Source organism: Aquarana catesbeiana, linkage group LG06, assembly GCF_042186555.1.
Source record: "Aquarana catesbeiana isolate 2022-GZ linkage group LG06, ASM4218655v1, whole genome shotgun sequence".
NCBI classification, from domain to species: Eukaryota; Metazoa; Chordata; class Amphibia; order Anura; family Ranidae; genus Aquarana; species Aquarana catesbeiana.
This window is the reverse complement of record NC_133329.1, coordinates 398798237-398822657: the sequence shown is the minus strand read 5'-3', so window position 1 is coordinate 398822657 and position 24421 is coordinate 398798237. Positions and strand designations below refer to the sequence as shown.

At 44.4% G+C, this 24421-nt stretch overlaps 1 protein-coding gene across 1 annotated transcript in view; it reads right to left on the bottom strand.

Annotated features, from left to right (window-relative positions):
- The window catches only part of MARCHF4 (membrane associated ring-CH-type finger 4), a 127863-nt gene extending 110433 nt beyond the window's left edge, over positions 1 to 17430 (bottom strand). The window contains exon 1 of the mRNA XM_073634407.1: positions 15760 to 17430. Within this exon, the coding sequence (XP_073490508.1) occupies positions 15760 to 16194 (435 nt within the window). The 5' untranslated portion in view covers positions 16195 to 17430. The remainder of the gene's footprint in view (positions 1 to 15759) is intronic.
- Positions 17431 to 24421: the final 6991 nt, after the last annotated feature.

Sequence of the window (24421 nt, the reverse complement as noted above, 5' to 3'; positions counted from 1 at the left end):
AAATACTTAAATCCAAACAATCAAAGTTTAAAGCAAACTTGATATCTGAAAATAAAAAATTGTTAGGGGGTGGTACAGTCTTTTGGCAGAAGAGACATGAAAAGTCTCTTGATAGGTGGCTAGGAGGCAAAATGTTTGCTTCTACCTGCCTGTTTTAACCCTAAAAACCCTGCACCACTATACCACAACCATGTGCATTGTACATGGTTGCAGCGCGGCCCCTTTCACTTGAATGGGTCGCTTTTCGGTGGTAGTTTATTTCACTACTTGGTTATCCCTCAATTCAACTACTGCAACTCACTTCTAGCTCTCCATAGGCTATCCCTCATTCTATTATGAATGCTACTGCTGGACCCATCTACCTTACCAATGGCTCAGCATCTGCCACTCCTCTCCACCAAATCCTCCATTGGCATCCTCCATTGGCTTCTGATCACCCGACAAATAAAATGTAAAATACTAACATACAAAGCCAACCAAAAAGATGTCCCATCTATGTCGCCAGACTCATCTCTAGATTATTATTAAAAATATTGCCTTTGGTATTGCTTGCCCCTCCCTTTTAGATTGTAAGCTCTCTAGAGCAGAGTCCTCCTAACCTTCTTGTCTTGAATTGTATTGTAACTGTACTGTCTGTCTCCCTTATTATTGTTACAGTGCTGCACAAACTGTTGGCACTGTACACATCTTGAAAAATAATAAAAATAATAATATTATCACTGCAGTTTTTGTTTTTCTGAGTCCACCCATAACAGAGGTTTATTACCTTTATGATCCTGCAATCAGATCCATTGATTTTCCATTTCCTATACCAGGCCAAGCTGGCCAGCAAAATTGGTGTGACCCAAAAGATTTGTATTGTGTGCCGCTCAGGCTCTTTGGAGGCGGTACTAGTTCTTGATGTCCACGGTTAAGTGATTATTATTATTATTATTATTATACAGGATTTATATAGAGCCGACAGTTTACGCAGCACTTTACAACATTTGGGCAGACAGTACAAGTACAATACAATTCAATACAGGAGGAATCAGAGGGCCCTGCACGTTAGAGCTTACAATCTAGGAGGGAGGGTCAAGTTATACAAAAGGGTAATAGCTGTGGTGGATGAGCTAATGGAAAAAATTGTACAGTTGTTAGATGGAGACAGGATAGGCTTCTCTGAAGAAGAAAGTTTTCAGGGATCGCCTAAAAGTGGATACATTTGGAGACAGTCTGACAGATTGGGGTAGGGAATTCCAGAGGATGGGCGAGGCTCTGGAGAAGTCCTGGAGGCGGATATGGGAGGAGGTGATGAGGGAGCTAGAGAGCAGGAGGTCCTGGGAGGAACGGAGAGGGCGATTAGGTTGCTTTGTAACTTATTGTTAGTATTTTGAATTTAATTCGTTTGGCGAGTGGCAGCCAATGGAGGGATTGGCAGAGAGGGGTAGCAGACACTGAGCGGTTTGTAAGGTGGATGAGTCTGGCAGCAGCATTCATGATGGACTGAAGGGGGGATAGTCTGTTTAAAGGTAAGCCAATGAGGAGGAAGTTGCAGTAGTCGAGGTGAGAGATAACCAGGGAGTGAATCAGGAGCTTTGTGGTTTCACTGGTTAGAAAGGGACGTAGTTTAGAGATGTTGCGGAGGTTGAGGCGGCAAGCTTTGGAAAATGATTGAATGTGGGGCCGAAAGGAGAGTTCAGAATCCAGGATAACACCTAGTACCCTGACATGTGGGGAGGGGAGGATGGTTGTGCCTTTGCTCTTGACAGACAAGTCAGGGGAAGAGGCACGTTGGGGAGGAAATATTATAAGCTCGGTTTTGGACAAGTTGAGTTTGAGGAAGTGGTGTGACATCCATACAGATATGTCGGTTAGTAAGTTAGTGATAGATGAGGAGACTGATGGGGTGAGTTGTGGGGTGGAGGGATAGATTTGTGTGTCGTCGGCGTAGAAATGATATTGAAAGCCGTGAGAGGCTATCAGCTGACGCAGGGAAGAGGTGTAGATTGAAAATAAAAGAGGTCCAAGAACAGAACCTTGAGGGACCCCGACGGAGAAGGGAAGAGGAGTGGAGGAAGTAGAATTCTAAGTGAAGGTGCGTTGGGATAGGTAGGATGAGAGCCACTGAAGAGCACAGTCACGGAGACCGAGGGAGTAAAGTTTTTTTTGAGGATGGGGTGGTCAACTGTGTCAAAGGCAGCTGAAAGATCCAGAAGTAGGAGTACAGAATAGTGTCCATTGGTTTTTGCAGTTAGTAGGTCTGAGTGATGGTCTGAGTGATGGTAAAAAAATACCTAGATGAAGGTTTGATCTAGGTCAGTGCCAGGGTTAGTGTGAGTCAGGGTCAGGATCAAAAGTTCAAGGTCAGGGTCAGTATTTTTTTTTTAAAGGATTTTTTTTTTTTCAGGTAGGATACAAAAAAAAAAGCAAAATCGGCACTATTGTTTCTGGGCTGTACTACCGGTACAAACAACAACTAACATACACATATGTGGTGTCGCTTCGATCGTCAGGAGCAGGATAATTTAATTTGGGTTGTTCTTTGGTGGTAGATTATGGTAGTAACAAGAAATATACAGCTAAATTGAAAACAATTATATTTTTTAATACTTTGTGACAGTTTTCCTTTGACAATAATAAAAAAAAAAAATCAGGAGATATCTATTACCATTTACTACCAAATGAAAGCCCAATTTGTCCTGAAAAAAAAAACACAGTATAATCCATCTGGATGCGCAAAGTAGTTGTGATGATATGTACAGTTTTACTAACACATGTCAAATTTGCAAAATTGTGCTTAGGCATTTAGACTTGTTGTACCCTCGCGAAGGGGTTAAGCTGTAAATAAGCTCCAATTGAATATATTAAGCATCTTAATCCGTTTAGTAAGTGACATTGTCTAAAATGTTTCCTATTTAAGCCTGGATGTTGCTATTATACATAGCTAAGCTTTGGTGACTTTATCGCTCCCTTTGAAACAATTCCGACTTTTATCAATCATGTCTGCGGCGCGGAGACACAAGCTGCATTATTGAAATTTGTAGATATTTAGATCGCGCGTTCTCCCACTTGTGTCGTTCTGCCATCTGTACGGCTCTCATTGGCATTCATATTTACGTGGCCTTTGACAATAGAAAAGCTGCTTTGTAATAAAGGAAAAGCAACGTTGTTTCCAGCAGCATATAATGACATGTAATAAGAATTATTTGCAGTTTTTTTTTTTTGTCTAGAACAGTAAAGCTTTATGTCGTATTCCATTACATATCTCAAAAAAAAGGAGGAATATGGATAATTGCTACATTCACTAACACTGGCTTAGCTTTGAAATACAAAAAAAAATGTTATTTCTGACAATCCAATACAAGATTACTAGAAAAATCTCCTTTTAATGTTGTGAGGACTGCCTGTCTGCTGGGCGTCTCTTTCCACAACTTCCTGGATTCCCTGAATTCCATTTGCAGCTTCTCCTCCATCTCTAAGGACTACATGTCCCATGGTACCTTGCTGCCTGCAAGAAGTGATCCCTGTACTGACTCCGCCTCCTGAGACTCCTCCTCTCAGCACCTCTGTAGTTCAGAAGGCGGACTCTGTGAAATGTGTGACACCGCAGTGCCTACCCACAGGGCATAGTGACTACGTGTCCCAGAATTCAAGGAAGGAAATGTGTGGGATCTTCACGAACTTCAAGATCTTTCAGATTATTTCAAGACTGCAATATATATATACAGCGGGAAAAATAATGATTTGATCCGCTGCAGATTTTGTACGTTTGCCCACTTACAAAGAAATTAAGGCTCTATTATTTTTTATCATAGGTGTATTTTAAAAGGTAGAGACAGAATATCAGCCAAAAATCCAGAAAAAACACATGATACAAATGTTAAAAAATCGAGTTGCAGTTCAGTGAGTAAGATACGTATTTGATCCCCTACCAACCAACAATAATTCCGGCTTCCACAGACTGGCTACAGTATGTGCTCATGTGGTACACAAATTAGTCCTGCCTGTGTAAAAAGGTGCTCCTAATGACAACTCGTTAAAAAGACACCTGTCCAAAGAAACTCTTTCTTCCATTCAATCCTCACCATCTTGGGCAAGACCAAAGGGCTGTCAGAGGACATCAGGGACAAGATTGTAGACCTGCACAAGGCTGGAATGGGCTACAAGACCATCAGCAAGAAGCTTGGTGAGAAGGAGACAACTGTTGGAGCGATTATTCGCAAATGGAAGAAATACAAAATAACCATCAAATGCCGTCGGTCTGGAGATCCGTGCAAGATTTTGCCTCATGGGGTGAGGATGATAATGAGAAAAGTGAGGAATCAGACCAGAACTACACGGGAGGAGCTTGTGAATGATCGCAGAGCAGTTGGGACCACATTCACCAAATAAATCATTGGTAACACAATACATGGATTGAAATCCTACAGCGCCAGCAAGGTCCCCCTCCTCAATAAAGCACATGTACAGGCCCGTCTGAAGTTTGCCAATGAAGATCTAAATGATTCAGAGAAGGATTGGGAGAAAGTGCTGTGGTCAGATGAGACCAAAATGATGTCCTTTGGCACTAACTCGACTCGCTGTGTTTGGAGGAAGACAAATGCTGACTATGACGCCCAGGGCCGATCCTAGGGTCACCGGCGCCTGGGTGCAGAAATATTTCTGGCGCCCCCACATGGGCGTGGTCATCTTACCAACTCCTCCCCTTTACAAATGTTTCTATGGCAACGACTCAAACACAGAGATGCTCCCCTAAGAAGTCTTTGTTACCCTAGAATCCTCCCATGATCTTTTAACAATAAAAAAAATACAAGAAGAGCTTACACTAATGACACCTGGAGGGGAGTCTCTCTGATGCACACAAAGAGGGCTTCTGTTGAGTCTGTTAGAAAGAGCCCCCAGACATAGTACAGGAGATGGTCAAAGACTGCAATCATGGTACAGGAGATGGTCAGAGACTGCAGACATAATACAGGAGATGGTCAGAGACTGCAGACATAATACAGGAGATGGTCAGAGACTGCAGACATAGTACAGGAGATGCTCAGAGATTGCAGACATAATACAGGAGATGGTCAGAGACTGCAGACATAATACAGGAGATGGTCAGAGACTGCAGACATAATACAGGAGATGGTCAGAGACTGCAGACATAATACAGGAGATGGTCAGAGACTGCAGACATAATACAGGAGATGGTCAGAGACTACAGACATAGTACAGGAGATGGTCAGAGACTGCAGACATAATACAGGAGATGATCAGAGACTGCAGACATAGTACAGGAGATGGTCAGAGACTGCAGACATAGTACAGGAGATGGTCAGAGACTGCAGACATAATACAGGAGATGGTCAGAGACTGCAGACATACTACAGGAGATGGTCAGAGACTGCAGACATAGTACAGGAGATGATCAGAGATTGCAGACATAGTACAGGAGATGGTCAGAGACTGCAGACATAGTACAGGAGATGGTCAGAGACTGCAGACATAGTACAGGAGATGGTCAGAGACTGCAGACATAATACAGGAGATGGTCAGAGACTGCAGACATACTACAGGCGATGGTCAGAGACTGCAGACATAGTACAGGAGATAGCCAGAGACTGCAGAAATATTACAGGAGATGGTCAGAGACTGCAGACATAGTACAGAAGATGCTCAGAGATTGCAGACATAATACAGGAGATGGTCAGAGACTGTACAGGAGATGGTCAGAGACTGCAGACATAATACAGGAGATGGTCAGAGACTGCAGACATGTTACAAGAGATGGTCAGAGACTGCAGTTCCTATGGACATTAGTACATAATGGCCGATCGGCCCTCTCACCTGACCCAGCGATACAGCAACGGTTCCTCTGATCAGGAGTCAGCTCACTCTGAATTGCCTGTGGTGACTCCGCTGGGTAGCACCCAGATCTGTATTCCTGCAATGATTCCATTCCTTTCTCTGCCAGGGGGCGCTAGGCTGTGTGGCTTTCCTTCTGGTGGCGCAGGGCACCAGGGTTCTCTCTCTGATGTTCCCTCAGCACTGTCCTCTTCCTCTGGAGTCCTGGGTGTACTTCCCTGAAAGCTTTCCCGGCTCCTGGCTCTCTCTCTCTTTCCCATTCAGCTGAGCATGCTGTGTGAGCTGCAGTTTCCGTGTTACAGTGGGGCTGCCAGTCCTCGGGACTACATGTCCCACAATCCTCTTCTCTGCTCCTTTTTCTATTCTGTTTCCTCCCTGGTTGATATGAAGGCGGGGGAAGAAACATAGTGGGCAGCTGTGCTGGCCAGCACCGCTCAGTAGTACAGCAGCACGCAGGAGGAGAGGGAGGGGGGGGGGAGGAGAGGGAGGGGGGAAAGGAGAGCCCGCAGCTGCATTGGCTTCACTAGGGTTGGGGTCACCCCCCTTCCACCAACTATAGTTGCCCCTCAGTACAGACCCCCCTCCACTACATATAGACCCCCCTCCGGCAGAGCAGAACCCGCACTAAGAATAAACCCCTCCATCAGTACAGACCTTACTCAGTACAGATCCCCCCCAGGTAACCCCCCCTCCATTAGTACAGACCCCCCCAGGACAGATCTCCCTCTCCATTAGTACAGACCCCCACAGGACAAACCACCCCTCCATTAGTACAGACCCCCCAGGACAGACCCCCCCATTAGTACAGACCCCCACAGGACAAACCACCCCTCCATTAGTACAGACCCCCCAGGACAGACCCCCCCATTAGTACAGACCCCCCTCCATTAGTACAGACCCCCCTCCATTAGTACAGACCCCTCTCCATTAGTACAGACCCCCCCAGGACAGACCCCCTCTCCATTAGTACAGACCCCCCCATCCATTAGTACAGACCCCCCCATCCATTAGTACAGACCCCCCTCCATTAGTACAGACCCCCCCTCCATTAGTACAGACCCCCCAGGACAGACCCCCTCTTCATTAGTACAGACCCCCCTCCATTAGTACAGACCCCCCCCTCCATTAGTACAGACCCCCCCGTCCGTTAGTACAGACCCCCCCTCAGGACAAACCTCCCCCCTCCATTAGTACAGACCTCCCGACAAACCACCCCCCCATTAGTACAGACCCCCCCTCAGGACAAACTACCCCCTTCCATTAGTAAAACCCCCCCCACACAAACTACCCCCCTCCATTAGTACAGACCCCCCATAAACCACCCCCCCATTAGTACAGACCCCCCTCAGGACAAACCACCCCCCCTCCATTAGTACAGATCCCCCCCACCAACCACCCCCCTCCATTAGTACAGAGTAGACCCCCCCAAAAAAAACACCCCCCTCCATTAGTACAGACTCCCCCTCCATAAGTACAGACCCCCCTCAGGACAAACCCCCCCCCTCCATTATTACAGACCCCCCGATAAACTAACCCCCCCATTAGTACAGACCCCCTTCAGGACAAACTACCCCCCTCCATTAGTACAGACTCCCCCCCACAAACCCCCCCTCCTCTATTAGTACAGACCCCCCCACAAACCCCCACTCCTCTATTAGTACAGACTCCCCGAGTCCCCCCACAGACCCCCCCCAGGACAAACCCCACCCGGGCGTGCAGCCGCGCCACCCGGGTGGAGAAGATCATGACGGAGAGGAGAAAAATAAATGACAGGCACTGTACACCGTGCCGCGCGGCACGGACTGCCCCGCCCCCCAACGACGTCACTGCGCGGGTCTCTCTCCGAACAGAGAGAGCCGCTCCGATCTCCTCTGACAGGAGGATGGAGCGGGCGGGGACGGACTTAAGCAGGATACACAGCGGCGGCGGAGAGAGCGGCCTGTGGACACCAAGAAGAGGAGGAGGAGGGAGGGGAGCACTCTGGCGCTTGAGCGCCCCCACCTCTGTGGCGCCTGGGTGAACTGCACCCCGTGCACCCGCCTAGGATCGGCCCTGATGACGCCAAGAACACCATCCCTACAGTCAAGCATTAAGGGGGAAACATTATGCTTTAGGACTTTTTCACTGCTAAAGGTACAGGCCGACTTTGCTGCATTGAGGGGCCATGGGACGAGGCCATGTATTGTAAAATCTTGGATAAGAACCTTCTTCCCTCAGCCAGAACAATGAAGATGGGTCATGGATAGGTCTTCCAGCGTGACAATGACCCAAAAAAAGGAAGGAAACAAAAGAGTGGCTCAAGAAGAAGCACATTAAGGTCATGGAGTGGCCTAGCCAGTCTACAGACCTTAATCCTATCGTAAATGTATGGGGGGAGCTGAAACTTCAAGTTGCCAAGCGACAGCCAAAAAATCTTAAGGATTTAGAGAAGATCTGATAAGAAGAGTGGACCAAAATCCCCCCTGAGATGTTTGCAAACCTGGTCATCAACTACAAGAAACGTCTTACCTCTGTGCTTGCCCACAAGGGTTTCTCCACCAAGTACTACGTTTTGCTTGAAGCCAGAGTGACATCACTTCAGGTTTAGGATGGATGTAAGCAATTTATTTTTTTTAAAGCATCAGATTTTTGTTTTTTTGACCTGATGTTTTCAAGGGTAGAGGAGAGGTCTGGGGTCTTATAGACATCAAAACTCTCCATAAAGAGGACCTGTCATGCCTTCTTTCTATCACAAGGGATGTTTACATTTCTTGTGATAGGCATAAAAGTGATGAACAAAATAAAGGGACATTGTAAAAAAAAAATAATAATAATAATAAAAAAATGTTTTAAATCTCCCCCATCCCTCAGTGCTCGCACGCAGAAGTGAATGCATATGTAGGTCATGTGCGCATATGTAAATGGTGTTCGCACCACACATGTGAGGTATCACCGCCAATGTTATAGCGGGAGCAATAATTCTAGCACTAGACCTCCTCTGTAACTCTAAACTGGTAATCTCTAAAAATTTGTAAAGCATCACCTATGGAGATTTTGAGCCCTGTGAACACCTCCAGCGGCCGTGATTTGCTATCATCGGCGGGATCGGGACACCTGATCAAATTTTGCATTTGACCAGATATGTATTAACATGAGTTCTAACATTTAACAGCTTGCTGACCGTATACTGTATATATATATATATATATACGGCGGCAAGGTGGCTCTGCTGCGCAGGATCACATACCTAGTATCCTCAGCAGCTTTATACTAAGTAAGATATCCAGAGGATGTAGCAATAGCATTTTAATTATCTATCTATCTATCTATCTATCTATCTATCTATCTATCTATCTATCTATCTATCTATCTATCTATCTATCTATCTATCTATCTATCTGTCTATCTAGCTATCTATCTATCTATCTATGCCACTACAATTATCAATACTAATATCACTAATATATGTGTATATTCATATATTACCATTCATTATTGTTTTTTACTTAATGTTGTACAGACATAGCATTGGATCTATCTATTATGACTCTATCTATCTATCTATCTATCTATCTATCTATCTATCTATCTATCTATCTATCTATCTATCTATCTATCTATCTATCCATCCATCCACAGTATTTATCTATCTTCTGCTCACTATATTTCCCCTAAACATCTGTTAGAGATAAACAGCACATAATTATGCACTCCCGACAGAAAATTCTGCAGCGGTCTCCATTCAGTTAATAAAATAAGCCCCTGGAGGGAAGTAAACTTGCTCTTGCTGGAACGCATCGTGAAGCAGCCAGCAAAGTTCCAAACTCACAACCCTCCACACTCACCTTCTGCTTGCTACAGCGAAGATCTATTTTTGTAAGAGGCAGCCTGTCCGCATGGAGCAAACACAAGCCAGCATGAAATATTTAGGCAGCAGAGAAAACTATGAATTAGAAATTAGTCGGGCTTATGGAACGAGCGGAGGAAAGAGCACCTCACTTGTCCATCTACATTCTTGAGATCGCTATGCTGGTTCTGCTATTTTTAAGAGCATTAGATGTTGTGGAGGGACAAAGCATTGATGGTTTGGAATGACAAGGCATAGCCTGCATAGTACCCAATGGGGGAGTTTTTGGTTACTTGATATGAAGATGTTGCATAACAATCAAAAATTTCAGGCTTTTGATGTATATTAGACAACTTTGGTGTTTCAGTGGACTGTTATGCCCCGTACACACGATCGGACATTGATTGGACATTCCGACACCAAAATCCATGGATTTTTTCAGACGGATGTTGGCTCAAACTTGTCTTGCATACACATGGTCACACAAAGTTGTCGGAAAATCCGATCTTTCTGAACGCGGTGACGTAAAACACGTACGTCAGGACTATAAACGGGGCAGTAGCCAATAGCTTTCGTCTCTTAATTTATTCTGAGCATGCGTGGCACTTTGTGCGTTGGATTTGTGTACACACGATCGAAATTTAACCGATCGGATTTTGTTGTCGGAAAATTTTATAGCCTGCTCTCAAACTTTGTGTGTCGGAAATTCCTATGGAAAATGTGTGATGGAGCGTACACACAGTCGGAATTTCTGACAACAAGGTCCTATCACACATTTTCCATGTGTACAGGGCATAAGGCTGGGTTCACATTATTGCCCCATGCGTGCATGATAGCACCAGTCATGATGGCATCAGTAGATCCTCCATGGATGGAGGGCTGGTTGGATGGCAAGGCCGGCTTGAACATGTGGTACCTCTGTATGTCTAGGCACCAGTGGATCCTCCAAGGATGGAGGGTTGGCTGGCTGGCAAGGCCCACTGAGGCATGTGGTACCTCTGTATGTCAAGGCACTAGTAGATCCTCAACGGATGGAGGGCTGGTTGGCTGGCAAGGCCCCCTAGGGCATGTGGTACCTTTGTATGTCAAGGAGCCAGTAGATCCTCCACAGATATAAGGTTGGTTGGCTGGCAATTTCCCCTGAGGCTCTGGGGAAGAAGGTATCCCTTCGAAACATGTCAGCCAGCAGTGGTCCTCAAGTCCTCTCCTTCACCATCTGGAGACTGTCATACCTTGATTTACTGCCACCAATTGGAGGCTTTGACAAAACAAATTATCTTCACATGTTTGTGAGTAGTTTTTAATCTGTTTTTACAAATAAATTTACTAAAGGATAATGCACAAGGCTGGTGCGCCCTATTTTCTTTATTCCCTCTCTTGATTGCTAGAATACTCCTATCCTGGAGGGCAGCAAGGCCTGAGGAATTTTCCATTGAACATTAGATCACCCGGAGATTACGCTTATGCGCAAGAGTATTTGTTTGCTGATACCTCTGTATGTCAAGGCACCAGTAGATCCTCCACAGATGGAGGTTTGGTTGTCTGGCAAGACCCGCTGGGCCATGTGGTACCTCTGTATGTCGAATCTCTAGGATTTGTAGTGCTTCACAGCTGGACAATGGTTGTAGAGTACCCAAAGCACCCAAAGGATCCAACTTAAAGGCTCAATCCACACAAAGCATATCTTGTGGTTATAGAAAGAGGTTGTTGGGTCTAACGTTGGGGTCTCTAACATGTGAAGACCCCATTGGCAAGGTTTCATGACCACCAGATTTAGCCATTCACCGAGTCTCACTCCTCCTTCTGCATTCAAAGCCAATGTGGAGACATAATTCTGTTATAATGCCTACAGTAGGAGCTAGGAAATTAGAGGTCTCAAAAATGGAGTCCTTGAAAGATAATGGATAATTCTACACGCCGGCCATAACTGAAGTTTCAATGTGGGGGGAACAAATCCGTTAATGGAGGTTATTCTGTATTATTGATGAATGTTACTATAATGTATACCTGAAATATATTTTGTACTCCGACTTTCACATTAAGGTTCTGTTCACGCCATGCAAGTGCGACGGAGAGTGTGATCATTCCTGCGTGTCGCAAGTAGAGCAGTCCATTAATTTCAGTGGGCTGCCCTATGTGTGAGAAAGGAGGAAAAGAACTCCCTGACCCTTTTTTTCAAAATGCACGTTAGCAGATGTGCGGGGGTGCCAATAAGAATTAATGGCGCCATCACGCATCTGCTAAATGGCAGCGCACAGTTTTACGCATGTAGGCTAATGCTGTGTACACACGACCGGACTTTTCGACCGAACTGGTCCGACGGAACGAATCCGTCGGACATTCCGATCGTGTGTGGGCTTTATCGGACCTTCATTGGACCTTTCGTGTCGAAAATTCCGACAGACTTAGAAATAGAACATGTTTCAAATCTTTCCGACGGACTCGAGTCCGATCGAAAAATCCGTTCGTCTGTATGCTTGTCCGACGGACAAAAAAGGATGCAAGGGCAGCTATTGGCTACTGGCTATGAACTTCCTTTTCTAGTCCCGTCATACGTCATCACGTTCAAAACGACCGGACTTTCGAACAGACTTTAGTCCGTTCGTGTGTGGGCAAGTCCGGTCGTTCCAAACCGTTGTCACTCCGTCGAAAGGCCATCGGACCTTTGATGCCGAAAAGTCCGGTCGTGTGTACACGGAATTATACTTGTTTGCTGTTCTATAGTTTTATTAAGCTACTTCAAATAGTTATATGCAGACTAGTGTCTAACTTTATATATTGACATAGAAAAATATGACTGCTGAGTAGGGAGGAGCTTCAAGTTCGAGTCAAACCCATGCTCGACTCGAACATCGGCTGTTCGTCAGTTCGCCGAACAGTGAACAATTTGGGGTGTTTGCGGCAAATTCGGAATCCATGGAACACCCTTCAAAAGTCTATGAAAAAAATCAAAAGTGCTAATTTTAAAGGCTTATATGCATGGTATTGTCATAAAAAGTGTTTGGGGACCTGGGTCCTGCCTGGGTACTGGGTACTTTTGTACCCCCTTACCATTTCACACGGGGGGGGTGGGATCTGGGGGTCCCCTTGTTAAAGGGGGTGGCATCCAGATTCCGATAAGCCCCCTGCCCGCAGACTCCCACAAGCACCGGGCAAGGGTTGTGGGGATAAGACCCTTGTCCCCATCAACATGGGGACAAGGTGCTTTGGGGGCGACCCCAAAGCACCCTCCCAATGTTGAGGGCATGTGCCCTGGTACGGTTCAGGAGGGGGGGCGCTCTCTCGTCCCCCCCCTTTTCCTGCGGCCTTCCAGGTTGCGTGCTCGGATAAGGGTCTGGTATGGATTTTGAGGGGGACCACCACGCCATTTTTAAAAAAATTTTGGTGCGGGTTTCCCCTTATTATCCATACCAGACATGAAGGGCCTGGTATGGAATTTAGGGGGACCCCCACGCCATTTTTTAAAAATTTTGGTTTGGGGTTCCCCTGTGGGAAAATCCCATGCCATTTTTATCAATGAACTGTTATGTGTATTGTCGGACCGACAATTCATTAATAGCCGCGAGTAGTTTTAAATGACTTTTTTCCTTTGAAATGTCATTTTGCTGTCAGACTGTTCTAAACACGGGAAACATGCGCCCCTTTACAGGCATACTATAGACACCCCCCAGGTACGAAATTTAAAGGAATATTACACTTTTATTGTTTCACTTTAAGCACTATTAAAATCACTGCTCCCGAAAAAACTACCGTTTTTAAAACTTTTTTTGCATTGATCCATGTCCACTGGGGCAGGACCCAGGTCCCCAAACCCTTTTTAGGACAATACCATGCAAATTAGCCTTTAAAATTAGCACTTTTGATTTCGAACGTTCGAGTCCCATAGACTTCAATGGGGTTCTAACGTTCGGCGAATTTTCGGTCCGTTCGCAGGTTCTGGTGCGAACCGAACCGAGGGGTGTTCGGCTCATCCCTACTGCTGAGACAAAGTCAGTTAAAAGAAAAGCCTTATTGCTTTAGAGGCCTCGTTCACACTGGTGTGTTGCAGTAACCGCAAAGGCACAGCAATGCATGATCTTCGGTGTGGTACGTTGCCATTTATTTTGAATAGCACCCCAATGCATTGACACAACGCACTGCCGCGCATGTGTGTTTAACGCGCCAGAGCGCACGGATGTGAATGGTCTATGTTTTGCAGTGCATTGCGTTAAGAAAAGTGTGGTATGCGGCATCATAGGTTTTATGTGGCCCATTCAAAATGAAAAGGCTTTATAATGCAACGCAGGTAAAAAAAAAAAAAACGTGCATTCAGCACAACGCACCAGTGCGAACAGACCATTAATGAGTAATTATTGGACTGGGATGACTCATAGACTTGCACTGAGATGAGCAGAATAGAAAAATCACTGTGCTGCACTACTTAGCAGGAAGCACAGCATGCATAGGTAATGAGGAAACCTTCCTACCCGAGATACTTAGATTGTTAAAAAGTATACCAGGTGACAAGGATTTAAATTAATATATTGTTTGTATTAAATAAAAAAAAATAAAAAAAATAAAAATAATATATATATATATATATATATATATATATATATATATATATATATATATATATATATGTATATATATATATATACATATATATATATATACATATATATATATACATATATATATATATATATATATATACACATATATATATTTATATATATATATATATATATATATATATATATATATATATATATATATATATATATATATATATATATATGTAACATTTTTAAAAATAAATAAATAAAAAATATGTCTATGGATGTTAAAAAGGCTATAAACTCCCTTAGACCAGGGGTCTCCAAACTTGCAGCCCTTTGCTTGCCTATATCCAGCCCTTGGGGCACTATTCTATCCACTGAAGCCAACAATGGGGAATCACTCTTGTTGCTGACACCAACAATAGGGCATCATTCCTCCAACTGACACCAAAGATATGGTATTGTTTACATCCGACTGGACACCTGAACATTTTCTACTCCCAATGGCCCTAGTGCAGCCCCTCTAAAGTCTGAAGGACAGTAAACTGGCTTTTTGTTTAGAAAGTTTGGAGACCCCCTGCCTTAGACTAATGCATGCCAGGAACGCACGCAAAATCACATCATTTCCCGACATAAGAAACGCGCTGGCATTTAGCAGACGTGCAGTGCTGCTATTATTTGCTAATGCCACCCCCAGGCATCTGTACCCGTGCACGGTTTTGCGTGCACCACAGTGCATGGTGCTCATTTTCGGGAAAATAGTCAGGGACTACTTTTCTGCATTTCTTGCCTGTAGGGCGTCCCGCTGAAATAAATGGGCTGTCCTACACGCAAAGCGGGGAAATGCGCCCATGCTTGGTCACACCCAGTGCTGCTGTTAGAAACCACGAGGCCCCGTACAGCCAACCTGACAGTGCCCCCCCCCCCAAAATAAACATAGTTTATTATGCTTCAGTTATGAATGAACACAGCGAGTGATTGGTCACTCATTGTGTTCATTCAGGAAAGGAAGGGGCTGGCAAATGTCACATATTTACTGGAGCCTTCCCCTACTCTCCATCCTGAAGCTGCTGGTGGGAAGGAGAGGAGGGAAGCCGGTAGCACTGCAGGGGTAGAGGGGGGCCTGGGCAGCAGGGGGAAGTTTATGGTGCACAGGGAGGGTGATCGGTGTGGGCGCGCGGGGGGGGGGATTACTGGAACCCATCCCCACTATGGCTCTCTCTGCAGCAGCTGAAAGCCAGCAGGAGGAAGAGGAGCAGAAGCCAGCTTTCAGTTGCTGCAGAGAGAGCCATATAGGGGATGGGTAACAGTGTTTGCCCCCCGCCGTGACGATCACCCTCCCTGCCCACATCCGATTCACCCAGCTGCCTGGACCCCCCTGCTGGCCTGGGCCCCGTGCAGGTTGACCGGTGGTACCCTCTTATCTACGGCCCTGGTCGCACCTGTAGCTGTGAAGCAAGCCTTACACACAGTGTTAACTTAGCAAGCCATCACTGTCCTCAATGACCAACAGGCAAATTATTTTTTTACAATTACATCCACACAAATAGGACCCACCTGTTCAGGTCCTTGGAAGCAAATCCTGCAGAGAGGTGTCCTCATGCCACTGTCCAAGCTTCCCAAAGAGTACCTGTCCTCATTTTTTCCTTTGCAAAACTCGTCTGAGGAAGTACTACTGACCACCGACGTGGGCTGGTGCTGAAGTCCCGGGGCCGTCGCAGGATAGCACCAATCCTCCTCAGGAGTCGCCCCACCTCCCGGAACCCTCCAAGCTCGCCCCAAGGCGGTCAACGTGTTATTGTTGGCTGCCAAACCCAGATCTGTGCTGTTCATGGGCAAACTGGGCGTCTGCGGTGGGCGCCGGAGCAGGAGGACCTTCAAGTCATTGAAAAGCATGCGGCATCGGCACTTGAGGAGACCCTGATGGCGCAACATCTGTCTTGGACTCAGTAATCCACAGCACCATAAAAGCAAGACGGTTCTCAAGAACATGTGAGGGCCTTTCACTCCAAAAAAAGATAAGGGGGAAAAAAGTGTCGTGGGGGGAGGGGGCCCCCGATCAGCACCTAAGAATGTGCAGTGTAATATCCCTCAAACTTGTGCTCTGTAGGCCTTGACCCCCCCCCCCGACCTGGCCTAACTTTTCGACTACTGATCGATGAAAAACGGGGTTAATCTGCCCGACAAAGGGGGATTAAGTGTATAAAACGGAACATTAGCTGCAAAAAAAAGGCTGTCTGCTTCGTTCCTCCCCTCTAACTCTTATTCAAACCCAATAAAAAGTACACCTGGAGATTAAAAACGTCTTATCAAAAGGAAATTACCGGATGACACCTTATATGATTTTAGGAAATAATCATAAAAATTTTTTTGTAATGGTCCCGGCGGTCCCTCCTTAGAAAAACAGGGGGCAATCTTTGCATGTCGTGGATAAATACCTTAATATATATATATATATACAAAACCAAGGGGGTCAGGGGTGTGCCATCAAAAAAAAAAAAAGATCGCAACCTCTGTGGGAAATTACGATGAGATTTCGCCTCACGTCTCCTCCATTCAACAACGTCAACCAGGAGCCAAAATTCCGGAAAAAAAATGTTTAAAAAAATGAAATAATAAAGATGGTTCTTCTTCTTTTCGGGAGCAGTCAAGCTGGCTGCATACCTTGCGCCTTCTTCACCCCACCTCGATGCCAAGGAGCCCGTTCCCCGCCGAATGCTCATGAGCCTTTCCTGTGCTGCTGTTTGTGCTCCTTCGCCTTGGCATGGCATGCAACCATCGCCTTACCGGTCTCTGAACACGGGCAGCCCCCTTGGGTCGAGCCAGCCAGACGCTCCAGCGTCTCCCCCCCCTAAGTCCCAGCAAGGCTCCTATCAGCACGCTGGTCCAGCTGGCGATGATGAGGACGGTGTGGATACTGCTGTTGGTTGAGCTCGCTGCTGCTGTTGCTACCTCCCTGGGATGCAAGAGGAAGAATTTCCTTCCTTGCAATGTAGACGGGGCTCTTTCCCTTCTTTTCTTTTCTCTCTTTAGAGAAGGTCTGAAGGGAGCATCTCTTGGATCCCCTGGCCACTGGCCTTCTTCTTGGGTGTAGGTATTGCAGCAAGGGCTGGTGGAGAAAGGGGGTATGGACTGGGCAAGGTGCTGGCAGTTTAGGCTGCTGCTGCAGTTTCAGCACTCTGTGCTGTGGACAGCTCCCTCCCAGTCTGACAACGTCACGCTGCTGGGGGGACTGACGCAGGCGGTTGGGGAGGGAGGAGGTGGTGGTAGATGAAGGAGGGGGGGGGGATGCTGGATTACTTTCCAGACAAGGGAAAGTCTTATTGACAAGAAGATCCTCTTACTATCAGCCTTCCAAGCAGCTCAATGCCAGTGTAGATAATGAACCGGGAGGCAAGCTGGGCTTTTGTCTCTTTTGCAAAAAAAAAAACTAAAATTGTAATAAAATAATAATTAAAAAAAAAATGTTTATGCAACAAAAAATAATACAAAATAAAAAAGTGATAAAATAATAAAACCAAATAAATAAAACGTTTATGCAACAAAAAAATAATTGTGATAAAATAATAAAAACAAATAAATAAAACGTTTATGCAAAAAAAAAAAAAAATTGTGATAAAATAAAAATAACAAATAAACAAAACGTTTATGCAACAAATGTTAATAAAAAAAGTGTTAAAAATAATAAAAACAAATGGATAAAAGGTTTATGCAAAAAAAAAAAAAAAAAAGTGATGAAACAATAAAAACAAATAAATAAAATGTTTATGCAACAAAAAATAATAAAAAAATTGTGATAAAGTAATAAAAACAAACAAAACATTTATGCAACAAATGTTAATAAAAAAAAGTGATAAAAATAATAAAAACAAATAGATAAAACGTTTATGCAAAAAAAAAAATAGTGATAAAATAATAAAAACAAATAAATAAAATGTTTATGCAACAAAAAAATAATAAAAAAATTGTGATAAAATAATAAAAACAAATAAATAAAACGTTTATGCGAAAAACAGAGGATAAAAAAAAGCAGAACACATACAGTAAATGCTTATTTAGGCAAAGAGCATATAGAAGAGCATAAATTAAAACCAAAATGGTTGCTACGAGTTATGGCAGCCTGTGCATCCACACAGCAGGTCCTTGCGTTGCAGCCTTAGTAAACGAACAGAATGGTTGAGTGGGGGGGGGGGGGATGTTTTCATGGCTGGACAGATGGCTGTCTAGAAATGACATTGCGGAAGAGCGCAAGCTGTCTGACTGAATTGCCGCTGTTCGCAGTGGCGGTGTACAGGGATGGCTCGGGAACTGCGATTCTCCCGGAAATAAGGTTATTAAAAACTGGAGCTGTAACTATATTCGCTAACAGTTACATAGACAAAGCCTTTTCTGGCACTCTTGTTTAAAAGTTTAAATCAATATTTTTTGCTAGAAAATTACTTATAACCCCCAAACATTATATATATATATATATATATATATATATATATATATATATATAGTGGGGACGGAAAGTATTCAGACCCCCTTAAATTTTTCACTCTTTGTTATATTGCAGCCATTTGCTAAAATCATTTAAGTTCATTTTTTTCCTCATTAATGTACACACAGCACCCCATATTGACAGAAAAACACAGAATTGTTGACATTTTTGCAGATTTATTAAAAAAGAGAAACTGAAATATCACATGGTCCTAAGTATTCAGACCCTTTGCTGTGACACTCATATATTTAACTCAGGTGCTGTCCATTTCTTCTGATCATCATTGAGATGGTTCTACACCTTCATTTGAGTCCAGCTGTGTTTGATTATACTGATTGGACTTGATTAGGAAAGCCACACACCTGTCTATATAAGACCTTACAGCTCACAGTTCATGTCAGAGCAAATGAGAATCATGAGGTCAAAGGAACCGCCTGAAGAGCTCAGAGACAGAATTGTGGCAAGGCACAGATCTGGCCAAGGTTACAAAAAAATTTCTGCTGCACTTAAGGTTCCTAAGAGCACAGTGGCCTCCATAATCCTTAAATGGAAGACGTTCGGGACGACCAGAACCCTTCCTAGAGCTGGCCGTCCGGCCAAACTGAGCTATCGGGGGAGAAGAGCCTTTGGTGAGAGAGGTAAAGAAGAACCCAAAGATCACTGTGGCTGAGCTCCAGAGATGCAGTCGGGTAATGGGAGAAAGGTGTAGAAAGTCAACCATCACTGCAGCCCTCCACCAGTCGGGTTTGCTAAAAAAACACCTGAAGGACTCCAAGATGGTGAGAAATAAGATTCTCTGGTCTGATGAGACCAAGATAGAACTTTTTGGCCTTAATTCTAAGCGGTATGTGTGGAGAAAACCAGGCACTGCTCATCACCTGTCCAATACAGTCCCAACAGTGAAGCATGGTGGTGGCAGCATCATGCTGTGTGGGTATTTTTCAGCTGCAGGGACAGGACGACTGGTTGCAATCGAGGGAAAGATGAATGCGACCAAGTAGAGGGATATCCTGGACGAAAACCTTCTCCAGAGTGCTCAGGACCTTAGATTGGGCCGAAGGTTTACCTTCCAACAAGACAATGACCCTAAGCACACAGCTAAAATAACGAAGGAGTGGCTTCACAACAACTCTGTTCCTGAATGGCCCAGCCAGAGCCCTGACTTAAACCCAATTGAGCATCTCTGGAGAGACCTAAAAATGGCCGTCCACCAACGTTTACCATCCAACCTGACAGAACTGGAGAGGATTTGCAAGGAGGAATGGCAGAGGATCCCCAAATCCAGGTGTGAAAAACTTGTTGCATCTTTCCCAAAAAGACTCATGGCTGTATTAGATCAAAAGGGTGCTTCTACTAAATACTGAGCAAAGGGTCTGAATACTTAGGACCATGTGATAGTTCAGTTTTTCTTTTTTAATAAATCTGCAAAAATGTCAACAATTCTGTGTTTTTCTGTCAATATGGGGTGATGTGTGTACAATATGGGGTGCTGTGTGTACATTAATGAGGAAAAAAATGAACTTAAATGATTTTAGTAAATGGCTGCAATATAACAAAGAGTGAAAAATTTAAAGGGGTCTGAATACTTTCTGTCCCCACTGTATATATATAAAATTGCACTTGTGCCAAAATCTCCATAGGTGACACTTTAAAAATGTTTACAGGTTACCTGTTTACAGTTGCAGAGTTGGCCCTGCGATCTAACGTTCGCTGCGATACCTCAGATGTGTGGTGCAAACACAGTTTATATATGCGTGCACGACTTACATATATGCGTTCGCTTCTACACGTGAGCACGGAGGAATGGGGGCGCTTTGCATTTTTTTTTCTTATTTTATTTTTTTATTTTAAACTGTCCCTTTTTTTTTTAATCACTTTTATTCCTATTATCAGGAATGTAAACATTCCTGGTAAAAGAAATAAGGATGACAGGTCCGCTTTATGGAGAGATCTGGGGTCAAATAGACCCATATCTCTTCTTTACCTTTAAAAACAAAAGAATATATATATATATATATATATATATATATATATATATATATATATATATATAATTATAATAATAATAATTTTGATCTTTTGCTTTAAAAAATTACGTTGCTCCGGTCCTTCAAGGCCATGGAGGCGATTAGAGAAAATCTGGTCTCTGGTAACCTCTGTGACCAGCCGTCCGCACCATTGGATTGTTTCTCGGGTATGCCGGTGAAACCGGTAAGCCTGAGAAACACCGGCGAGCGGTGGGAGGGGAGGGAGGGGGAACGTCCTCTCATGCTGCTTCTGAAAGCGATCCAGCAGCTGATGAGCCGCTTGGACCGCATTCAGGAGATAACCACTTTCAAACTGCAAAAATCTCAGCGATTGTGTACGCAATTCCAAATGGACTAATGTAAACAAGGCTGGAGCCTCCATGATTGAAAAAACTGAATTTCAATGAGTGACAGGGGGTGGGCCAGGGACAGTCAGGCTGGGGGGGGGGGAAGAGCTAGATGATTCTGGATGTCCTCCAGCCAGGTAATGAGGCAGGCTCTATCTGACTTGCTGCAGCTTCTAATGCACATTGTGAGAAGCTCAAAGTGTGCGGTGAAATCAGAGTAATCCATTTCAGTACAGGAGAGGAGCCGTTACAACTGTGCAAGACTGGAAGGAAGGTCAGAGGTAACTGGCAGTACCTCGACAGGTTCATCTAGTGCCCAGGGCAAGTATGCAGAACTGCACCCCTCCCCCACTGTTAACACATGCGCCGTAGAATGGATTTACCGCCCTGTGTTCATTCTCTGCCCCAGTTGCTCCACTTGCACCACTGTGCCCAAGGCAGCTGCCTCTCCTGCCCACCCCGTGTCCCAGCCCTGGTCACCGGATAATAGGTCTACAATGAACAGTATTACAGGTACTTGCCAATCGCAGTAAATATGTACTGTATATACGTTGCGGTCTGCAAGTGGTTTACCAGGATTATGGCTAAAACTATCAGTCATAACCCGGTACCATTTTTTTCTGCAGGCGGTCGGCTTTCTCAAGAAACCAGTTTGAGCGGCTCATGAGCCACTGGAACGGTTTCTGAAGCGGCGGGAGGGGAGGTCCCCCCACCTCCCCTCCCGCCACTCACCAGTGTTTCCCAGGCTTACTGTTTCCTATGGTTCGCCCACTGTGGCCGGATGCTTCCATAGGTGATCAAAGAGTTAACACTCTTTGATCGCCTCTATGGCCTTGGAGGACCGGAGTGACATCATGACATCACTTCCAGTCCAGGCTGTAAGAAATTTTTTTTTTTAACCAAAAGATCAACTATTTTTTTTTTTTTGATCTTTTGTTTTTATAGGTAAAAGAGAGATTTGGGATCAATTTGACCCCCTGATCTCTCCATTAAGAGGACCTGTCATCCTTATTTCTATTACAAGGGATGTTTACATTCCTTGTAGTAGGAATAAACAGTGCCTTTAAAAAGTATTCATACCCCTTGAAATTTTCTACATTTTGTCATGTTACAACCAAAAACGTAAATGTATTTTATTGGGATTTTATGTGATAGACCAACACAAAGTGGCACATAATTGTATATTTTTCAAATTTTTTTACAAATAAATATCTGAAAAGTGTGGGGTGCATTTGTATTCAGCCCCCTTTACTCTGATACCCCTAACTAAAATCTAGTGGAACTAATTGCCTTCAGAAGTCAACTAATTAGTAAATAGAGTCCATCTGTGTGTAATTTAAGCTCAGTATAAATACAGCTGTTCTGTGAAGCCCTCAGAGGTTTGTTAGAGAACCTTAGTGAACAAAGATTATCATAAAGGCCAAGGAACACACCAGACAGGTCAGGGAAAAAGTTGTGGAGAAGTATAAAGCAAACTTTGAACATCTCACGGAGCTCTGTTCAATCCATCATCCGAAAATGGAAAGAGTATGGTACAACTGCAAACCTACCAAGACATGGCCGTCCACCTAAACTGACAGGCCGGGCAAGGAGAGCATTCATCAGAGAAGAACCAAGAGGTCCATGGTAACTCTGGAGGAGCTGCAGAGATCCACAGCTCAGGTGGGAGAATCTGTCCACAGGACAACTATTAGTCGTGCTCTCCACAAATCTGCCCTTTATGGAAGAGTAACAAGAAGAAAGACATTGCTGAAAGAAAGCCATAAGAAGTCCCATTTGCAGTTTGCGAGAAGCCATGTGGGGGACACAGCAAACATGTGGAAGAAGGTGCTCTGGTGGTGAGATGAGACCAAAATATGAACTTTTGGCCTTAAAGCAATACACTATGCGTGGCAGAAAATTAACACTGCACATCACCCTGAACACACCATCCCCACCGTGAAACACGGTGGTGGCAGCATCATGTTGTGGAGATGCTTTTCTTTAGCAGGGACAGGGAAGCTGGTCAGAGTTGATGGGAAGATGGATGGAGCCAAATACAGGACAATCTTTGAAGAAAACCTGTTATGCCGCGTACACACAAGTGGACTTTACGGCAGACTTGGTCCGGCGGACCGGAGTCTGTCGGATAATTCGATCGTGTGTGGGCTCCAGCAGACTTTTTTTTCCCAAAAGTTCGACAGACCTAGAAATGAAACATGTTTCAAATCTTTCCAACGGACTCGAGTCCAGTCAAAAAGTCCACTCGTCTGTATGCTAGTCCGACGGACAAAAGCCGACGCTAGGGCAGCTATTGGCTACTGGCTACTCACATATGAATCCATCGGACTTTGGTTGATCGTGTGTAGGCAAGTCCGTTCATTCGGAAAGTCCGTCGAAAAGTCCGCCGCACCAAGTCTGCCGTAAAGTCTGCTCGTGTGTATGCGGCATCACAGTCTGCAAAAGACTTGAGACTGGGGCGGAGGTTCACCTTCCAGCAGGACAACCACCCTAAACATACAGCCAGAGCTACAATGGAATGGTTTAGATCAAAGCATATTCATGTGTTAGAATGGCTCAGTCACAGTCCAGACCTAAATCCAATTGAGAATCTGTGGCAAGACTGAAAAATTGCTGTTCACAGACGCTCTCCATCCAATATGACAGAGCTTGAGATATTTTACAAAGAAGAATGGGCTAAAATGTCCCTCTCTAGATTTGCAAAGCTGGTAGAGACATCCCCAAAAAGACTTGCAGCTGTAATTGCAGAGAAAGGGGGTTCTACAAAGTATTGACTCCGGGGGGGGCTGAACACAAATGCATATTTATTTGTAAAAAATTTTGAAAACCATTTATCATTTTCCTTCCACTTCACAATTATGAGCCACTTTGTGTTGATCTATCACATAAAATCCCAATAAAATACATTTACATTTCTGGTTGTAACATGACAAAATGTGGAACATTTCAAGGGGTATGAATACTTCTTCAAGCCACTGTAAGTGAAAAAAAAATAAATGAAAGGGCAGTGTAAAAATAAAAAGTAAAATGAATAATTAAAAAAAAACATTAAAAAAGTAAAGCGCCCCCAACCCTCCGTGCTTGCGTGCAGAAGCAAATGCATACATAAGTCGCGCATGCATATGCAGACGGTATTTGAACCACACATGTGAGGTATCACCGCAAGTGTTATGCCCCGTACACACGGTCGGATTTTCCGATGGAAAATGTCCGATCGGAGCGTGTTGTCGGAAATTCCGACCGTGTGTGGGCTCCATCGGACATTTTCCATCGGATTTTCCGACACACAAAGTTGGAGAGCAGGAGATAAAATTTTCCGACAACAAAATCCGTTGTCGGAAATTCCGATCGTGTGTACACAA